Source organism: Natrix helvetica, assembly GCF_964273705.1.
Source record: "Natrix helvetica genome assembly, chromosome: 2".
In the NCBI taxonomy this organism is placed as follows: Eukaryota; Metazoa; Chordata; class Lepidosauria; order Squamata; family Natricidae; genus Natrix; species Natrix helvetica.
This window is the reverse complement of record NC_138552.1, coordinates 184,859,117-184,877,846: the sequence shown is the minus strand read 5'-3', so window position 1 is coordinate 184,877,846 and position 18,730 is coordinate 184,859,117. Positions and strand designations below refer to the sequence as shown.

General features: G+C 38.0%; 1 protein-coding gene across 6 annotated transcripts in view; it reads right to left on the bottom strand.

Moving 5' to 3' along the window:
- PRDM1 (PR/SET domain 1) overlaps positions 1–18,730 on the bottom strand; it is a 123,894-nt gene that overhangs the window by 24,871 nt on the left and 80,293 nt on the right. The window contains exon 1 of one of the 6 annotated variants that reach the window (XM_081940296.1): positions 12,470–12,610. The exons of 2 other annotated variants lie outside the window; for them this stretch is intronic. Coding sequence is in view for 1 of the 4 variants with exons in the window: in XM_081940291.1 (XP_081796417.1) it covers positions 466–468 (3 nt within the window). In the remaining 3 variants the exon portion in view is untranslated. Of the gene's footprint in view, positions 1–465; positions 918–971; positions 1,285–5,142; positions 5,332–12,469; positions 12,611–18,730 lie in introns of those variants that run through there. 3 more of the 6 variants (XM_081940295.1, XM_081940292.1, XM_081940291.1) reach the window with 3 other exon arrangements.

Genomic DNA, 18,730 nt, shown 5'->3' with positions numbered 1-18,730 from the left:
AAAGAAGGCTGCATCCTGTCGCTACCACTCCAGAAACAATCCAAAGTAACTAGAAATACTACTCAATTAGCATATTCTTACATACTCCAAAAAGTGTGTAAAACAAAACTGAAAAAAATTCATGGCTAACAAGATGGACCAAAATGCTTCTATTTCAAATAGGGGCTACAGAGTCACAAAATTCAAAGGCCAGATATAGTCTTTCATCTCAGTTCCACATCTATGGTACAGGTACAACATTAAAGGCTACCTTACAATGTTTGAATATTATTATTGCATAAAGCATTGTTTGTCTGCTTTTCTTTAGAAAAAGTATTACACTTTAAACACAAGAGAGTATTATTATTATTGTAGAATATATTATTAGAGAGATATAATAATACAATTGTAACATTTAGCTTTACAAAACAATCCCTATAGTAGAAGTAGCAAACTAATTTGCATATTAAAAACAAGTTAACTTACCATTCTGTTTCCCCCAAGTAAAAAGACAATGGATTAGACTATAGCTTTTCCATAAGAAAAACCTGAAGCTCCAGAATTATACTACTAATCCTCTGGACTGAGATCAAGTAGGTCATATTCCCAATTCAAAGAAATATTTTGAAAAAGGCAAAAAAAAACCAAACCTGCTTCATTCTGTATTTTCTCACAGAATTCAACTCTGGCAGGTTTAATAGTTCTTCAGATAAATGCTGATAGCACAGATTCCAGAGACTCTAGCGCAGTATGAAAAAAAAAAAGCTTCACACTTTACACGCTAGAAGAGCGAAGTAATAGTGAAACTCAACTGACAGTTGCTAGTAGCAGTGAAAGAATTAATCATCATAAAAACAAAGATCCCTTGAACTTTAAGGCACCTTAGAAAGAGCACTTTCAAGAAAAAAAAAGGCTTGCCATTGTCACTCTGCTTCTCACTATGTTTCATTCAAAAAGCCCTCTGTAGCCATCTGAAAAAAAAAGTTGCTTACCAAGGTACAGTCCACAAATACTTCCAGCTGGCAGCCTGGCGTTTCAGGTAAGTCTCACACATATCTAAAGAGTAAACATTTCCTCTGCCTTCCACTTGGCCCGTGGAAGTAAGACTGACTCATGCCTCGAGATTTAACTCTTGTTGCTTGGGCTGGCCTCTCGCTCACGAGTTTTCTCTCCCTGTCACAGGTGCTGCTGTTCTTAGGCTTTAACTTCTTTGAAAGACTGGAGAGCTGAGTGTTTCAGTCTCTGCTAGCGAAACAGACTCTTCCTTTCTCCTCCCTGCTACAAGTTTCCAATGAGCCAGTCATTTCTGATTTACACTCAGAGCTGTCAAGCGAAGGGGGTGGGGCTACACCTGATTATCCAAGTCAGTCAGAAGGAATTTTTCCTTTCTGAAAATCACAGCAATGCAGATTTTCCAATTAACACGTAAGCTGATTAATAGTCTGGTGGCACTGGAATTATCTTCCAAGGGAAGGGGAAATATTTGATGGTGAAAAATAATATAAGGCGGTTATACACTGTGTAGGAACCCAGTATGAAGAATTAGATGTAAAACAGAACATTGTTTCTCTGTTCCTTACTTCTATGTCTAAACTAAACTTTTCAGGAACATCAGAAACCCAATTAAATTTCTGTCGATGACTTTACAAGAGATGAACGAAAGAGAAAAAAAATGTTGTTATGCAACTTGATCCGCCATAAGCTTTAAAATTAAAAACAACACCCAAAATTTCTGTACACCATACATATCCCCCCCTCTTTTTTTTACATCCCTTATTAAGATTAATATAACTTTTACTCAAGGGAAAGTGAGCGCAGGACTGCAGCCTTACCTTTGTACTATTTTAAAATAGCATCAGTTAAAGAAGAAACAACACAGCATTGCCCTGCAGGTGTTTTTGTAGAGAGTAGTTCAACTGCTAACTTAGTCCAGAAAGAAAATCTGCATTATTAAAATTTGTAATAGACACAATCACTTAAAGAGCGTGCCACTAATGAAATAAGTATTTGTGTGTGATAATTACACAGGCATGTGTTCTTGCCATTTCTTTTCCTTCTTTCCATATTAATGTGCTGCCTTGAAGGAAGGACATCCTGTGATGATGGCATACAATGTCCTGTTTGTCTATTATGAAGTACATTAAACCTCACATTCCTATTTCTCATTACCAAACAAACCAGATGCATAACTTCCTTTAGTGGTCCTGGCCCTTCAATGTGGAATCCTTCAGCTCACAACAATTCTTAGGTTGCATAGCTCCATGCACAGTCACACATAATATCAAAAATACCAAGTCAGTTCAACAAAGGACAAGTCTCCTACTTTTCCTTTTTACCTCGCATCTTCAGACATGTTTATTTTACTGTGCCTTTCCTCTTGCGTAGGAAGGAACCTGTTTTGACTTGTTTTAAAAATACAAGTGAGTGTATATATGTGAGGATTTTTATTATTCAGAGAATCAATCTCTGATTTTGTTCTAACATACAGGCTATACTGCGGATTTCTTGAAGTCTTGAATTTCTGAAGATGAACGGGATTATTTGTTTGTCTAGATCAGTGATGGCGAACTATGGCATGCGGAGCCATTTGTCAAGGCACGCGAGGCGCTGCCCTGTCAGCTGGCCAGCACGCATGCACGCACTGGCCAGCTGAGTTCACTATTTTTAAAAGCCATTTTTTCGCCCTCCCCAGGCTCCAGAGGCTTTATAGGAGCCTGGGGAGGGCGAAAAGAGCCTCCCCCACCCCCCGGAGGCCTTCCGGAGGCTTCAGGGACCATCCAGAGGCTTCCCTGACGCCTTCAAAGCGCTCAAAACGACCCTCCGAGCAAACCGGAAGTCACTTCCGGTTTACTCGGAGGGTCGTTTTGAGCGTTCCAAAGGCTTCAGGGAAGCCTCCGGACGGTCCCTGAAGCCTTCGGAGGGTCTCCAGGAGGGTGGGGGAGGCTCTTTTCACCCTCCCCAGGCTCCTATAAAGCCTCTGGAGCCTGGGGAGGGTGAAAAAAACATGTAAAAATGGGGGGCTCACGCCTGTTGTGCGCACATGCGCACCGGGGGGGCGCACATTGCATTATGGGTGTGGCATGCCCGCACACAACCCCCCCTGCGCTCCCCCCACTTGTGGCACGCAAGCCAAAAAAGGTTTGCCATCGCTGGTCTAGATGACACAGTACAGAAAGTAGCATTTATTTGTGTAAAGACCTGCGATATATTCTAATCAAATATTCACAGATCACTGGGCATTACCAAGACATAGTATCAGACAAGTACTTGATAAGTCAACAAAAGAATTTACAGAAGTTATGCAAATTATAGAATATGCAATAGAAACAAACATTCAAAACAAAAGACTATGGCCATCTTAATTTTGATAATTGATGATGAATCAGAAGATTGCTACTAACTCAGTATTTGTTATTGAAATATAAAACTGTGGCTTCTATATAGGAGATAACCTGCGCCTTACTACTTTCCTGTAACTACAAGCATTCGTCACATTAACACTTCAACAGTTCATTTAGTGACCGTACGAAGTTATAACAGCACTGAAAAAAGTGACATGATCGTTTTCCACACTTTTGACCATTGCAGCATCTCCATGGTCATGTGATTTATATTTGGATGCTAGACAACTGATTCATATTTATGATAGCTGCCGTGGGGGTCATGCAAACTTCTGACAAGCAAAGTCAACCAGATTCACTTAACAACTGTGTTACTAAAATGGGACAAAACTCACTTAACAAATCTCTCACTCAGCAACCTAAGTTTGGGGGTTCGATTGTGGTCGTAAGTCGAGGACTACTATACTCCAAAATCTGTGGATGTGTGAAAACTGGATAAACCAAACAGAAGCTACAGATAATCTCTTTTCCATATTACCATAATAAATATAAATGGTCAATGTGATTATTTGATTCTAATCTTGTGGAACAGCACAAGCAAGAGGGCTACTGCTGCACACCGCTCTACTAACAGGTATGGATCATGTGTGGCCAATATGACTTCCCATGGAAGCATTACAGATCCCAATGGAACAGCATAATCTGAAACTGCTTTGGTGTAGGAAATAGCTATGCTTCCCAACTCACACATGTTCTTTCTAACGCGAATGACCTGACTCACTTTATTATACAGAGTATATTAAAGAGTACACGGATAAACTTCATGTAGCAACCACAAATGGTTCTGGCAATTTGGTTGTTAAATAAAGTAGTCGCTTAGTTAAAATCATGCAACTACAACTGTGCTTATAATTTTACTTCAGCTTTTCTTTGCTTCTTGCTACTTCCTTCAGCTGAACTGGGTTCTTTCTCTTTCTCTTTGGGTACATATTGGTTTTGGGTAAATAAGCAAGTAAAAATAAGAATGGGTTATACATGGTTGCATACATTATACATTAATCTGTGTGTCAATGCTTAATTTAGAATTTGCAGGATGGATTCCAAAAAAAGAGAACACTAAGAGAAATGTTGGGACTGTAATGAAACTTGAAAAAGATTAGGAAATTGCCTCTGAATATACTTATAATGTCAGAAGGATGTGATCCAGGCGTGAAATCCAGCAGGTTCTGGAGAACCGGTAGCGGAAATTTTGACTAATTCAGAGAACTGGCAAATGTCACCTCTGGTTGGCCCAGAGTGGGGTGGGAATGGAGATTTTGCAGTATTCTTCCCCTGCCACGCCCACCAAGCCACGCCCACAGAACCAATAGTTTTAAAAAAATTGAATTTCACCACTGATGTGATTCCAAACAGCTGGGTAAACCCAAATGGCACAGAAGGTTTCAAATCTTGACAAAAACAGGGAAAAGGACAGACCTTACAAGACCTTTTCCTCCAGAGCTTTGGAATGCTCACCCCAGCTGAAAAAAGGACATGGTGGCTTTAAGGACTGAATGACACATGGTGACTGTTCCAAAGGCAATTAAGTATTCTAATCAGGACTAGCGGTTTCCTTAGCAATATTGGACACCATGAAAAACAGCACAATGAATAAATAAAAATTATTCCATTTGCAGGCTGCCTTAATTGAGAAAGCAATTCCAAGTGAGGTACATAAAAAGGTTAAAAAACAGTAATACAATAATAAATTGCAAACTTTGTGCACACCGGGAAAATAAAACAAGACCTAGTAACTCATACATTTTTCCCCCTCTAATAATACCTGTTTGCTACGTTTTGGCAGGCAGGCCCTCAATGCCTCTGCTCAATTAGAGACTGCCATCTACATGGACATGGAAACAAGTCTTTTCAGCTGCAGCTCTCCTCCTCTAGAATAGGAGGATATTCAAATGGCTTCCTTCTAGTTTTGAAAAATAAATAGTGAAAACCTGGTTATTCCATCAAGCCTTGGTGGTTGGGACTACTCTTTCAGATAATGCATTAGTTTTATGGAGCAACTCATAAGCCCTCTAAATAAATGAAATTAATCAGTGCATGGAATGGATCACAATCTACTCTACCTGAGGGCTTGTTTAAAGAGTCAGGTTGTTGTAAAAGCATAATGGGGCAAGGCCACATGGGCTTGGGGGGTGGGGAGAATGATAGCCTGTGAGGCAGGTGTAGTAATAGAGAAGTTTATTTCCTAATTCCCACAAAATGACATTGCTTTACAGAAGGCACCTCCAACAAATAATTTTTGCCAGATCTTACTGAATAGACAGAAGTAGCTGGGGAAGATGGTTCCATCAGTACCCAGGTCCTAATTAATTAAAATCTTTATATGGAACAATTAAATATCTTCAATACTTGAATTGTTTTCAGAAGTAACTCAATAAAACAGTCCTCATTTAACAACACTAACAAGAAACTCCATCATTGAGCAATATGGTGGTAAGTCAAAAAACCATGTGTCTACACTACTTAGTGACAATAGTTCTGGCAGTCCTAGTTGTTGTTGTTAAACAAGGACCACCAGAGTTGTTAAGCAAGGACTTCCCATGACAACTTCCTGCTGATTTCCCCATTGAATTTGCTTGTGAAAAGTTAGCAAGGATGGTCACAAACTGTGATCAGGTGACTATGGGATGTTACAACAGTCATAAATTCAAGATCCAGTTGTAACTACTGTTCAGCCTATCCTAAATTTTAACTGTTGCTGGAACAAATGGTCATTAAATGAGGATCATTTGTACTTTGAACAGTGTCCATAACTGGTAACTAGTGCAACTTGCAGAATAGAGGAATTACATATGCAAAATGTAGTAGTATCCAACTACTTACACTACTGCATTTTAGACCAGCTATAAATTCTGATTGGCCAAGTGTAGTCCAATGTAGAGCACAATGCAGTATTGGAAGGAGGTGTCTTGAGCATGAATGATTGCAAGAATAGCTAACTGATCCAGAAAGCGTCATATATGGTGTATCTGGGAAAGGCTGCCTGGCTATGGTTGCTACTTCTCACAGGACAGGAGCCAAGAATCCAGGAGGACCTTCAAAGTATATGCTATTTTTATTTGGGGGAGTGCAGTCCTATCCAGAATTAAAGATGGTAAACCCAAGAAAGCAGAAAGTATTTAGTGTTGCTAGGATTGAACATAGCCCTCTGCAAACCATTAGCACATGAATTAATGGATTACTGGATTAATTAATTAATCCACAATTATTCTATTTTGTATGAGGTATTTTATGCCTCAAGTCCCAAAATGATTTGAGTGCCCTACTACACATTTTGACTTCTATAGGTAGTAAACTGCTAACTGTGTTTGACAGCAAATTATGTTGAGCTGGGCCTGCTTCTAACAATATTTATCCAAAATATGCTACTGCTTGATAAAGTCCTATTTAGCATGGCATATAATGTAGAGTATATTACTGTGTATTGCACATGTACAGAGCCATAATATGTATATTGAATTATGAAAAGAAATAAGACTCATGTATACTGTTTATATATCATAGTATATTTTGACTTCTTACGTGTTCCACACAATTTGTGATTCCTGCTCCCCCCCCCCCATATTAATATTTAGAAATATATTATTTGACTGGCAGTTTGTTGTTTTTACATAGAGTTCTCTCACACCATCTGGAATTTGCAAACTCAGTGGTGTTCATTTCAGAAAACACACTTTTTAATCATCCTTTTATTGTTCCTTTTCTGTTCAGAGAAAACCTCAATTACCTTATTAGTCAGCATTTCTCAGACCTTCTCTCTCTCTCTCTCTCTCTCTCTCTCTCTCTCTCTCTCTCTCTCTTTCTCTCTCTTTCAGAAAAATCATGATGTCATAAGCTCTGTCTTCACCTTCACCCGCTTCACTTCCTCTGATGCTATCATCGCATGCCACTGAAGCTCAGCAGTAAGCGAATGTTACTCCAGCTTCAAAAGTCACTTAAACTGTTTTTCCTCTCCTGCATGCCACTGCTTGAAGGCTATTCTCCCCCCACCCAAAAGAATGAGCAGGCAGAAGAGCACAATGATTGTGTGAAAAACTGACTTCAACAGATGATCTTGAAGATGCTGTAGGAGCATTAATATAGATCAGAAACTAAAGCAGATTTTTTTTCATATTCTTTGTTCTTTATACAAACAAGGTTAGGAACAAATTGACCACATCAATAGAAAGAAGAAAACCTTTTGTTTCCCGTTCTTCTCTGTAGACCTGATTCCAGCTTTATACTATACGTTCAGAGAATAGTTCTAAGTTATGATCTGACTGTAGACATCTTTTATATTTAAAGAAACAAACCTTATGAAGGGTTTTATTAATTATTAAAAATATGAGAAGGCTTTTTATAAGTAAAAAAAGGCTTTTATATCAATTTAAAATCGGCAGAGCAAAAGAGTATATAAGAGAAGATGCAGCTATATGAATTTTTCTAATGCAATATTGTCTCTGAAAAATTCTACAAAGTTTGGAAAAATTACCCCGTGGATTCCAAAGTAAATCCTGTGTTATCAACAATCTTGATAACATAAATACTGCAAAATACCTTTGATGTGTTAAATTCTCTGTCGAATAAAAATAAACAAATTTTAAATTGGTTCCAAATTCATGTTTTAAAAGCTCTAAAACTTTGGTAAGCTTCCTAGCTAGAAGGCTTTTCAATTAATTTTCTAAACGTTTATTAAAAGTAGATGCCCTTCAGGGTAGTTGGACTCCTGTGTTTACATGGATCAATCTACACAGTTTTATTGGCAGCAATTTGGTTTGTTATTAAATTTTTCCAAGATATTTCCAGTTTAGCATTGAGTTCTGGATTTCTTAACAATGTCCCCTCCAAGTATTAATTAGATCTGAGCCTTCTATGCTTTTTTCAGTTGGCCAAGATTTTCTAGGTGCTTCTATCTTTACTTATAGAGCATACTAGATTATTAGATTGCCTACCCTTAAAATTGGAACAATAACTGCAAATGTATCAGTAATCTCATGGTATTGATCCCATGCTTGCTGTTTTTAAATATACATTAAATAATCAATCCAATAAGGTCTTTATGCCATATTTAATTATGCCATTGCTATATACTGAAGTTTGAGCATCCATTCTATATGTGTAAATTGTCTTTCATCCATATTCTTATGGTTTTCTTTAAACATCTGATTTTAAAGAGGTTAGATATTAGAGAAACATTAGCTAGAAATGCCAGCGCTCACACATCTGTTCAGATTTTGCTGAGTTCAATATTTCCTGATATACCAATGGGTGTAACATTCCAATCTAATAAAAAAGACAAATAATTCATTACTTTAGATGGCTCTGGTTGGTGATCACTTGCTCTTAAAGCAATTATGCTACCTAACAGAATCAGGCGTGAGGTTTTTTTTTATTACACCAAGATTTAACTCTTTGGTATAGTGGTAACAGTTGGCATTCAAATGTGCTCTTTTAAACTATCAGCTATAGATGAAAGTTCTGAAGATGTACTACTAGCTATCTTCTCTGGTCTAAATTATGTATAAGTCCCTCTTTGAGGGAGATCGGTGATCCAGAAATGGGGAAAACATACAAACAAATAAAATATATGAAGCTAAAATCCTTTCCAGGATGATTTGAGGAACTGTATTTCTGCAAAGGAAGCTAAAATGTTCTAAGAGTTCTTCATTAACATCATTAATAGTCCACAGCACAAGGCAAGCAACTTTCTAACCGAAGCATAAGTCAGTTGCACTTTTAATTAATTTGATTTTCTGGGTTTTGCATTAAATTTAGAATGTGTGAAACAGAAGTCAAAACTTCTCAGAACTAGAAATAAACTGGTGGTTGAAGAGGAGTGGCTGCATTCTATTTCAAGAAAAAATAGAAGGTAATCTTGAGAGAAAAATAAAAGGTGACCTTGACAGGAAGGTTTATTGCAGTCCCTTTTCTTGTTTTCAAAGTGCAGACATGCCTCTTGCAAATTATCAAAACAGTTTCCAAACAGAATCCAAATTGAATTCTATTTGTACACATTGCTTAGTCTAAAATGTGATTATTAACTTGAAACCAAATGAAACTTATCTAGGCTACACAGAAAACCCTTCACTTTACTTTTACATTATAGGTAAATAACCTGCCATTTTGGAGGTATCTTCACTTGTAAACCTATCAGTGATGGCCGTATCCTTTTTCAATTAAAGAAACTGTAAGTCTAAAGAGTCCTCTTGTCTCCTTAAATAGCTCATGTCTTCTCCTCTTTCCCGAACCCTAAAAATGTTAGCCATGAAACCTTTACAAAACAATGCAAGTCAAGAGATTCCTTCTTCCATTCTTACAACTATACGCCCTGACTTTATCAACAGGCTGTATCAACAAGCTATTGTTTCCCAACAGGGTTTATGGAAGAAGGTGGTTAATGTTCAAATAGGTTTTTCTCGGTTCCACTCGCTGACAGAAAGTACCCTAGAGGTTTTTTGCTTTTTTTTTTTACTGCTTCCTTAGGAAGACAATAAATCAAAGAGTAGCATGGACCTATTTTGGAATCACCTGAAGCTGAAACTGGTTTGTTCTATTTTATTTTCAGAATCAATAACTTTTGAAGAAAGACCAAGCTTCATGAAAGTGATAATCCCACAATGGAGAGTCCATTAAAGGTATTAAAGCATTGGCAGCAGCCTGACCGACAAGAGAAGCTCTGTCCTGACAATAGACAATTAAAGCTGATAAAACTGAACTACTTGTTGCTGTTCTAATTCCATGTAATTATGTGCTCCTTGTCCCTGCCTCCTGTACACAGGGATGAGCCATGCTTCTTTAATCTCCAAAGTACCTGACCTAGTTCCTCTTGTGGTCTTTTCAGGACCTGTTTTATTCCCATCTGGATCTATGTTTTCCCGTTCTCTTTCTCCGAACCACTATTAGAAAATTAGAATGAAGGAAAGAGAGAAAGCTTCAAAAAGGAATTTTGTTGATCAATATTTCTTGAGCTCCAAACAATAAATAATGATCAGCAAGCTGCAAATTATCAAATTCAATTTTTTTTCAATTGTTAAATTATTCAGTATTCAAAAAGTCAAGTGAAACTCTGTGAGGAGTCAAATTATTATATAAAAGAGGATGCTAAAATGGCATAGTATGCCTCACTTGACATAGACAGACGCATACATTTGAGCAATCTCATTCTTCCTCACAGTCTCACTGCATTTCAAAGAACCCTACATAAGTTTGAGTACATGCTTTTTTTTTCTGATAAGCCATATACATGGAATACCAAATACATTCATGTTAATTATTTTAAATCATACTTTTCTTTTAAAAATAATTCAATTGGAGTAGTTCTTGAATTGTGCTATGTGCAAGTCAGCAAATCAAAACCTGTGCAACTACTTACATATAGCTTTCACAAGAGTAGTAACTATTTACATCTGTTAATATAAGGAAGGAGGAGAATAACCTATTTGTGTATTCTAGATGCAAAACAGAATATGTAATTCTTGATTAATAATTTCAGAATATTTGGGTTGGTAGCAGAGGAAAACAGAAAAGATTATTGTAGCAATGCTTTCTGCTAGGAAAAAAACTATCAAATTATGTGTGTAAGGACGTTACTACTGCAAATTTCACACCAGGGTCATTTCCTACTTATTAGAATTGCAATAAGACTTTTATACTCTATTATGACAATAAGACAAACCAGCATGATAATCCTTTATTTTCAGACATGTGTAATTTCATTCCACATATTTATGATATTTTCATTTTTTTAAAATCAGGAACTGCAAGAGTCATGAACTTCTTTATTTAGAATATAGCCACTAAACTGATCAGACTAAATGATTTATTTGATCTCCAGTTAATTTCCAGTTCTTTTTTTTCCATTTCCAGTTTTGTTTGCTTGTTTCCTGAGTCAGACTGTCTGTCTGATAGGAACTAACACTTCTAACATTCTACTGATTTCCCATTTGTTTCAAGTGCTGCTTTTTAAAACAGCTTACTAGAATCTCATTTGAGATCCTACATTTTTACAGTTCCAATTTTTCTTGTACAGTATAGACTTTCAAGCCCGTTCCCAACTAGGCACTATGATGCAGCACATACAAAGTATTTTTTAAAGGAGACTGCCAATAAGGATTCTGTAAATGACAACTCATCCTGTATTTCAGCATATTGAACCGCCACGTGCTTTTCAATGAGCAGAGGTAACAGCTTGCTATAAAGAATGCCCCCAATCTGTTGTTTTCATTTAGGATAACAATTGGGCTTTGCAAAGAAAAGACTACAAGGCAATTTATACTAAATTGGAACTGCCAACTGCAAGTTGGAATATTGCAAATAATTTACTTTCCATGATAAAAGCCAAAACAAACAGCACCCAGCAGGGGCCCAGCTGATAAAACTGTGTCAAAACTCAAACCATTTGTCAAAGGGGAAGGAAAGGAGTGAGCTAAAAGATGGACTCAGGAAGCAGAATTATCTGGTAGAAGACATTAACTAATATAAATACTGACAATGGGGAGGGTGGAGTAAACACATTTACTCAGCAATATCTTGAACTACCCTAGGAAAAGCCATTCATGAAACTGTCTGGGCTGTGCCACCCATATATTCATTTGTCACAGCATTGTAGTATTTTCAGCACAGTAGTATTTTCTACACTGCATATAATCGTATCCTTTTAATGCACTGTCAGCTACATACGACACAGAAAATAACCGATTAAGCAAAGATAAAAAATGCTTTTCATTTTTATTTCCAGATAATAAAATCTTCCAATCATAAACATACAATGGAACGCTTACAACTTTCCACCTCTGTTGTGCAATTTTAACCTGGTAAATCACATCAGAGGAAAATATTTTAATAGTATCTTAAGCAATGGAAGGCTACCTGGTCTTGTATAATGATGGACTATGAATTTATCAGTGTAAAATCAAGTAGACATTACTGTGTTTTTTTAAAAAAAACCCACAATGTTTGCAAACCTATCCATTTTAGTAAGTTACCTAAAGTATTTTAGTTCCTTAAAGCAAGTGACAGTGAAAGATGTCAGAATCATGCTAAAAGTACATATGCAAAGACAATTATTTAATACATAAAATGTAAGAATAATGTTTTGAGATGTTTAGCAATACCTTAGATTAGCCATAGAAAATAGGCTTCCAGTCTTCATTCACAAAGCGCTAGTTTTTAGTCCATAGGTGTATCTTCCATAAGTCTCCATGCACCATAAGCCTGCCCCCAACACACACTTGGGCATACAAGAGCACACAACACACATGCTTTCTACTTCTCACTCCAACTCTCATCTAACTCTGACTACAATGTGACTTGGATTTTAGAATTTCTCCCAGGGAGAGTCCCCTCCTCCCTCCCCTTTCCTTCCACTCCTCCCCATTCTGTAATTAGGCTTAACAGGAGCAATTAACAAAATCAACTCTGCTTAGGTTAGTGGTGATAATTCTGACTAACCTTTAAAATAAGCAAAAAAAAAAAAAAAGACATTACCCACCACCACCATCTGATTTAATCTTTTATTATCTAAACAAGATAACATTCAAACCCAGGGGTGTGTTTGTTTTTTTAAAAATCTTTCATCATTAAAAAGATGTGTGATTTTTAGTTAACATAAAAAGATATTTTAAAATTTTAAACACCATTTCTTAGATCAATAGTATTCTAAAATACGTTTAATGGAAAAAGAAAGAGAAATAAATTGATGGAATCAAATTTGAAGTACAGTTGAACTACTCAATGGATTCAGTTGTGAGATTAAATAGCAATTGCATTTAATCTTAAAAATGTAATGGCAAGTACACCTAATTTAAAAAAACAAAGAAATATTCACACTGGTTCATACTTGCAAATATTACTGTTGGACTAATTTATATAAATGTGTTGGAACTACTCTCTCAGAGACAGTTCCATAGCTGGAGACGGGACAGCACATTCTAGACTGATTTTGTCATTTGACTTTCTTTCTTGACTTGATCTTTCTTCTGATGTGTGGGTGGCAACTGTGGCCTGGAGAGCCTTTGCACACTATCATCTTGTGCACCAGTTGCACCTCTTCCTCAACCAGGAAACCCTTCAGACAGTAGTCACCTCACAACTGGATTACTACAATGCACTCTCTAGTGGGCTTACTTTGAAGACAACCCAGAAACTATAGGTGATACAAAATGCAGCAGTGCAAGCAGTAAAAGGGCACTTCCTGGAATGCCATGTATCAGCACTGTTATACAATTTTTATTAACTAGTGGGACCCAGCAGAGGTGGTATTCAGCAGGTTCTGACCAGTTCTGGAGAACTGGTAGCGGAAATTTTAAGTAGTTTGGAGAACTGGAGAGGTGACTGGCCCCGCCTCCATCTATTCTCTGCTTCCCAAGTCTCAGCTGCTCCGGAGGAAATGGGGATTTTGCAGTAACCTTCCCCTGGAGTGGGAAGGGAATGGGGATTTTACAGTATGCTTCCCCCGGAGCAGACTGGGAATGGAGATTTTACAGTATCCTTCCCCTGCCATGCCCACCAAGCCACGCCCACAGAACTGGTAGTAAAATAAATTCAAATCCCACCACTGGACTGCAGGTACGTTTAAAGGTACTGGTCATTACATGTAAATCCCTTTATGGCATAGGGCCTGGATAGCTGAGGGACTGCCAATCTCCAATTGTTTCTGCCTGACAGAAAGGGTATGCTCCAGGTTCTTTCTATTAAATGTTGTAATGTTATGGGACTAAGAAAGCATGCCTTCTCTGTAGTGGCCCCTGCCCTCTGGAATGGTATCCCTCCAGAAATATGGATGGCAACCGCCCTCCTTGGGTTCTTGAAAGCACTTAAGACCTGACCTTGATTGCTAATGGAGCTGTGGTTGATGTGTTAGGTTTGATTTGATTTGATTTGTTATTGTTTGTTTTAGTTGGGGGTGCCTGTAGGGTTATATGTTTTAAATTATTATTTTTTATCATGTTTTTTTCTATTTGTAAGCTGCCCAGAGTCTGTAGGAGTGGACAGTTAATTCTAATAAATGATAATGATACCAATAATAATGTATTTTAGCCAAATGCCCTTTCCCAAGAATTTATTACAATAGCATAAGCTGATGTCTCTGTTGTTGCATAAGCTCATGGATAGTATCAAACTGATCAGAGCAAAATATATTTGGATACAAAGAAATCCAATACAGAACATATTGCTTGCATTTGCACAATATAATAAATAGTTCCTTTTTCTTTAGTGATATTTCTATTATTGAAAATAAGTGTTATTTGTTCATGGGCTTGAGACAAATCCTTTTAAAAGATAGCACTTTTTTCAGTCTTTCCTGAAAATAATTTGTTGTGAGAAAGGAAAACTAAACAAATAAAACAAGCCCTCTTCCATCCTGAACGCCCAACAGATGGTAATAGGGCACCCATCCTGCTTCTGCTTTATTAAGCACATTTGGCACAGAGCTGAAGAACAGAGTAGAAATATCTCATAGTATAATCATAATTATTTTGAAGTGTACACACATTTTTTTTACAAAATAAAGAAAAATACGTTGTAGTCAAGGGGGTTCATGTTCTTAGGAAAAACAAGCTTGAATAAAAAGAAAAGGTAAGCTGGAAAGCAGAAAAGAAATCCTAAAGAGAAAATGATAGGAAACTTCCTCCATAATTTGTGTTCTGGACAATGGTCACAGTCATTACTGCAGCTATTTTATGAATGGATAAGCTGCTCCCACACAAAGACAACCGGACTTGGTGATGCACACACAATACTTTTAAAATTCCAAGACTGTTTGCTGACCCCCACCAAATAAATTGTATTATTTTTAAATTGAATGTTATCATCTAAAAGATAGACCATACAAACAGCTTTTATTTATAGAAGCACCAGACCCTCCTCAAAGAGTACTCTGCAGGGTCAAATCATCTCCCACCAATTTAAATCTAGAGCACAGAGGAATGAAAATTCTCTGCTGTACCAACTCTATTGATGAAAAGTCTTTATAAAAATAGCCAATTTAATAATGAGTATCCGGTTGTGTCTCTGCTGGCTGCAACAGAAACAATATTTTCTCCACCCATAGCCAACACATGACCCATGTCTTAATTTCATAACAATGGCTTGCCCTGGGTTGATTGTGTGATGCCCAAAAGCACATTCTCCTTGAAAGAGACATTGACACTACCAGTTAGACTATCTATCTATCTATCTATCATCTATCTATCTATCTATCTATCTATCTATCTATCTATCTATCTATCTATCTATCTATCTATCTATCTATCATCTATCATCTATCTATCTATTATCTATCTATCATCCATCTATCTATCTATCTATCTATCTATCTATCTATCTATCTATCTATCTATCTATCTATCTATCTATCTATCATCATCTATCATATTAAGCCAATGTTTGATTGTTCCTAGGTGGAGATATTTTATATACTGTAACCATGATATATCCTTGCCTTTTCTTATCTCATGATGTTAAGTAACAACTTCCATACTGCCTAGAAAGTATGGCCATTTGGCTTGGGGTATTATGGAAAGTAAAGTCCAGTATATGCAAGGAGAAGCAGTCTAGCATTTTGGCATCCTTGTACACCATAAATATGAATTCAGAGTTCTTAGGACCCTAGACAAATACATCTATTGAGTTACAACTATTTCAAAGGGCAAGACATGCCCTACCTCCTTTATCCCTAACCCCGTAGAACTTAAGTCCACTTAGTTTTCCCCTTCCAAGATTATGGATGTTAAATCAAACCTCAGATGCTCTGTACAAAGTTTCAATTCCACCTAAATGCCAACTACTGTATGTTGCTGAGTAAACAGAATGGAATGGACTACCTTGGTCACTGTAAACTTTTTTGTTGTAGCTTTTGACCTGACAATAATCACATTCCATTTTAAAGACATGTTTTTAATATATATTATACATATTGCTTTTGTGCCTGTATAGAAAAAGCACGTTTACATTATGCTGCAAGAAATTTCTGCAGGTATCCTTTCAAATATTCATGTATATGAATGCCATAACTTGTAAATAGACTAACATCATGTAACATTTCAAAGTATAACTATCTTTCATGTTCTTTCTTTATCTTTTCATTTTACAATAGAATAGGTGAATTAGCTTTCTATTTAAGTATAACTAGTATCACACACACACACTCACATGCACACAGACATACACACACAGAGGGAGTAATTTTTAACTGTCTGATAGTTTGCAATTAATGCATTTGAGAAAATACCAATAAGCTCAATGTATTTTGGCACTGATAAGAAATGCACAATTTCAAATATTCTAATATTGAACTAGTGCAATAGAAAGCAACTGTCATTCAACAAAAAGGGGATAATTCTTTTTCACAGGAGTAATAATGTTAAAAACAAGCTTCCCAGAATTGCCTTGTGGTGAGATGGGAGGGCAATACATTTTATAAACAAATAAATATACAAGCAGTTGAACTTTAAAAAAACACACCAAAGAATAATGCCAACATCACACAAGGCAAATTACCAATGAGATTTTAAAGGCAACTATCTGTTGCATGCCTCAATAAAAAGATATCTATTTATGAGACAAAATCAGTAGCATTTGCTATCCTGATAGGGCTACAACAATAGTACTATGCATAGTAATTGGTGTTCTGCAAATCCACATTGATACCGTAGTTACTGCAAAAAATAAAAATTGAAAAAAATATGCTATGTTTGTACAGATGAAAATATGGTCTGTAAATAAGTGGCATTTGTTATATACTAGCTTCAACTATAGTGGTTTCCACCAAGGTCTTCTGTTCTGGGGGGAACAGAGGTTTAATCTCATTGGCCGAAGGGTCTGACAGCTCCCTATAAAAGGGCTGCTGTCAGACTCAACCTTCGCTGGATTGTACATAGTTGCTACTGAGTTAGCAACTTTATTAAGAGCTGCTGTTACCATTAGCCTGTGTGTATGCCTATCCCTTACCTGATATAACACTGGAGACGAAGGTGGGATTGGAAGGCAACTAGGTGAACCAAAAAGAGTGTAGCAATCCAGCAAGTACATCCAGCCGGAAGCTCAATGCAGCTTCGAGCAGCCATTTTTGAGCGGCAAACTCAAAACGCCCTCAGGACACAAAATGGCCATGCATGCCCCACCGACTCCATATGACCCAGTCACCGAGCACTGGGACTTGTATATGCTATGTTTTGACTGTTTCCTTGAGGTCAACAACCTCATGGGCCTTTCTGAAGGCCGCAAGAAGAACATGTTCCTCGGATACTGTGGACAGGAAGTGTTCGAAACTGCAAAAGACCTGTCAGAACCAACGCCGCTACAATCATTTGCTTGGTCCATGCTACAGCAGACACTGAGGACTCACTACGCTCCCAAGCTGCCTAAGCACATTCGCCGGCATGAATTTAGCATTCATAACCAGTGGGAAGGTGAATCAATCAACGAGTACATTGTGGCGCTACAAAAGGCCGCAGTGTACTGCGAGTTCCGAGACCTAGACAAACTCATTCTTGACCGCATAATTTGCGGTGTGCAGGACATTAATTTACAGAGGAGGTTATTTGCCAAGTCTAACCTCACTCTACCAATTGCCTTGGATGAGGCCAGGGCATCAGAATCGGCTGTCAAGTCCACAGAGACACTGCAGTGTCAAAACACTCTGCAAGACGCGTGGGAGAATACACACGTTCACTGTGAGGCTGCAGAGGCCGAGAGTTCTGAAAGCGAAGAAGATGACAGCTGCCGCATGTGCAGTAGTCACACCAAGCCAGCGTGCAAATTTGAACAACAATTCCTGCCTTGCGCTAGCTGTGGAGGAGACCCTGCCCGATCAGCTTGCCATTTCTGTGATGCTACCTGCCAGTGCTACGAGCGAAAAGGGCACATCGCCAAGGTGTGCAGAAGCGAGCACCCCACGATGACCTGGCAGCCAAGAAGCCGAGCAAACCGACAGCAGAGGCCCAACCAAGAGGCATGGCAGAAGCCACTACGGCACTCAGAGGGTGATGGCAGAGTCACCTACCACACCTCAATTGGCCAAGTCCGCACTAGGTGGCCAAAAAAGCTGAAGGTCACAGTCGTCATCGAGGGCTCTCCATGCAAGATGGAGATCAGCACAGGGTCATCACTGACCATCATGCCCTGGTCTATGCTAAGTGGGCTATCCACTACAGGCATGACCCCCTCATTTTTTGAATGCTTTTTTCGCCCTCCCCAAGCTCCAGAGGCTTTATAGGAGCCCGGGGAGGGTGAAAACAGCCTCCCCTGGCCCCCGGAAGCCCTCCGGAGGCTTCAGGGAGCTTTAGGAGGCTTCCCTGAAGCCTCCGGAGCAGTCAAAATTACCCTCCGAACAAACTGGAAGTGACTTCCGGTTTGCTCGGAAGGTTGTTTTG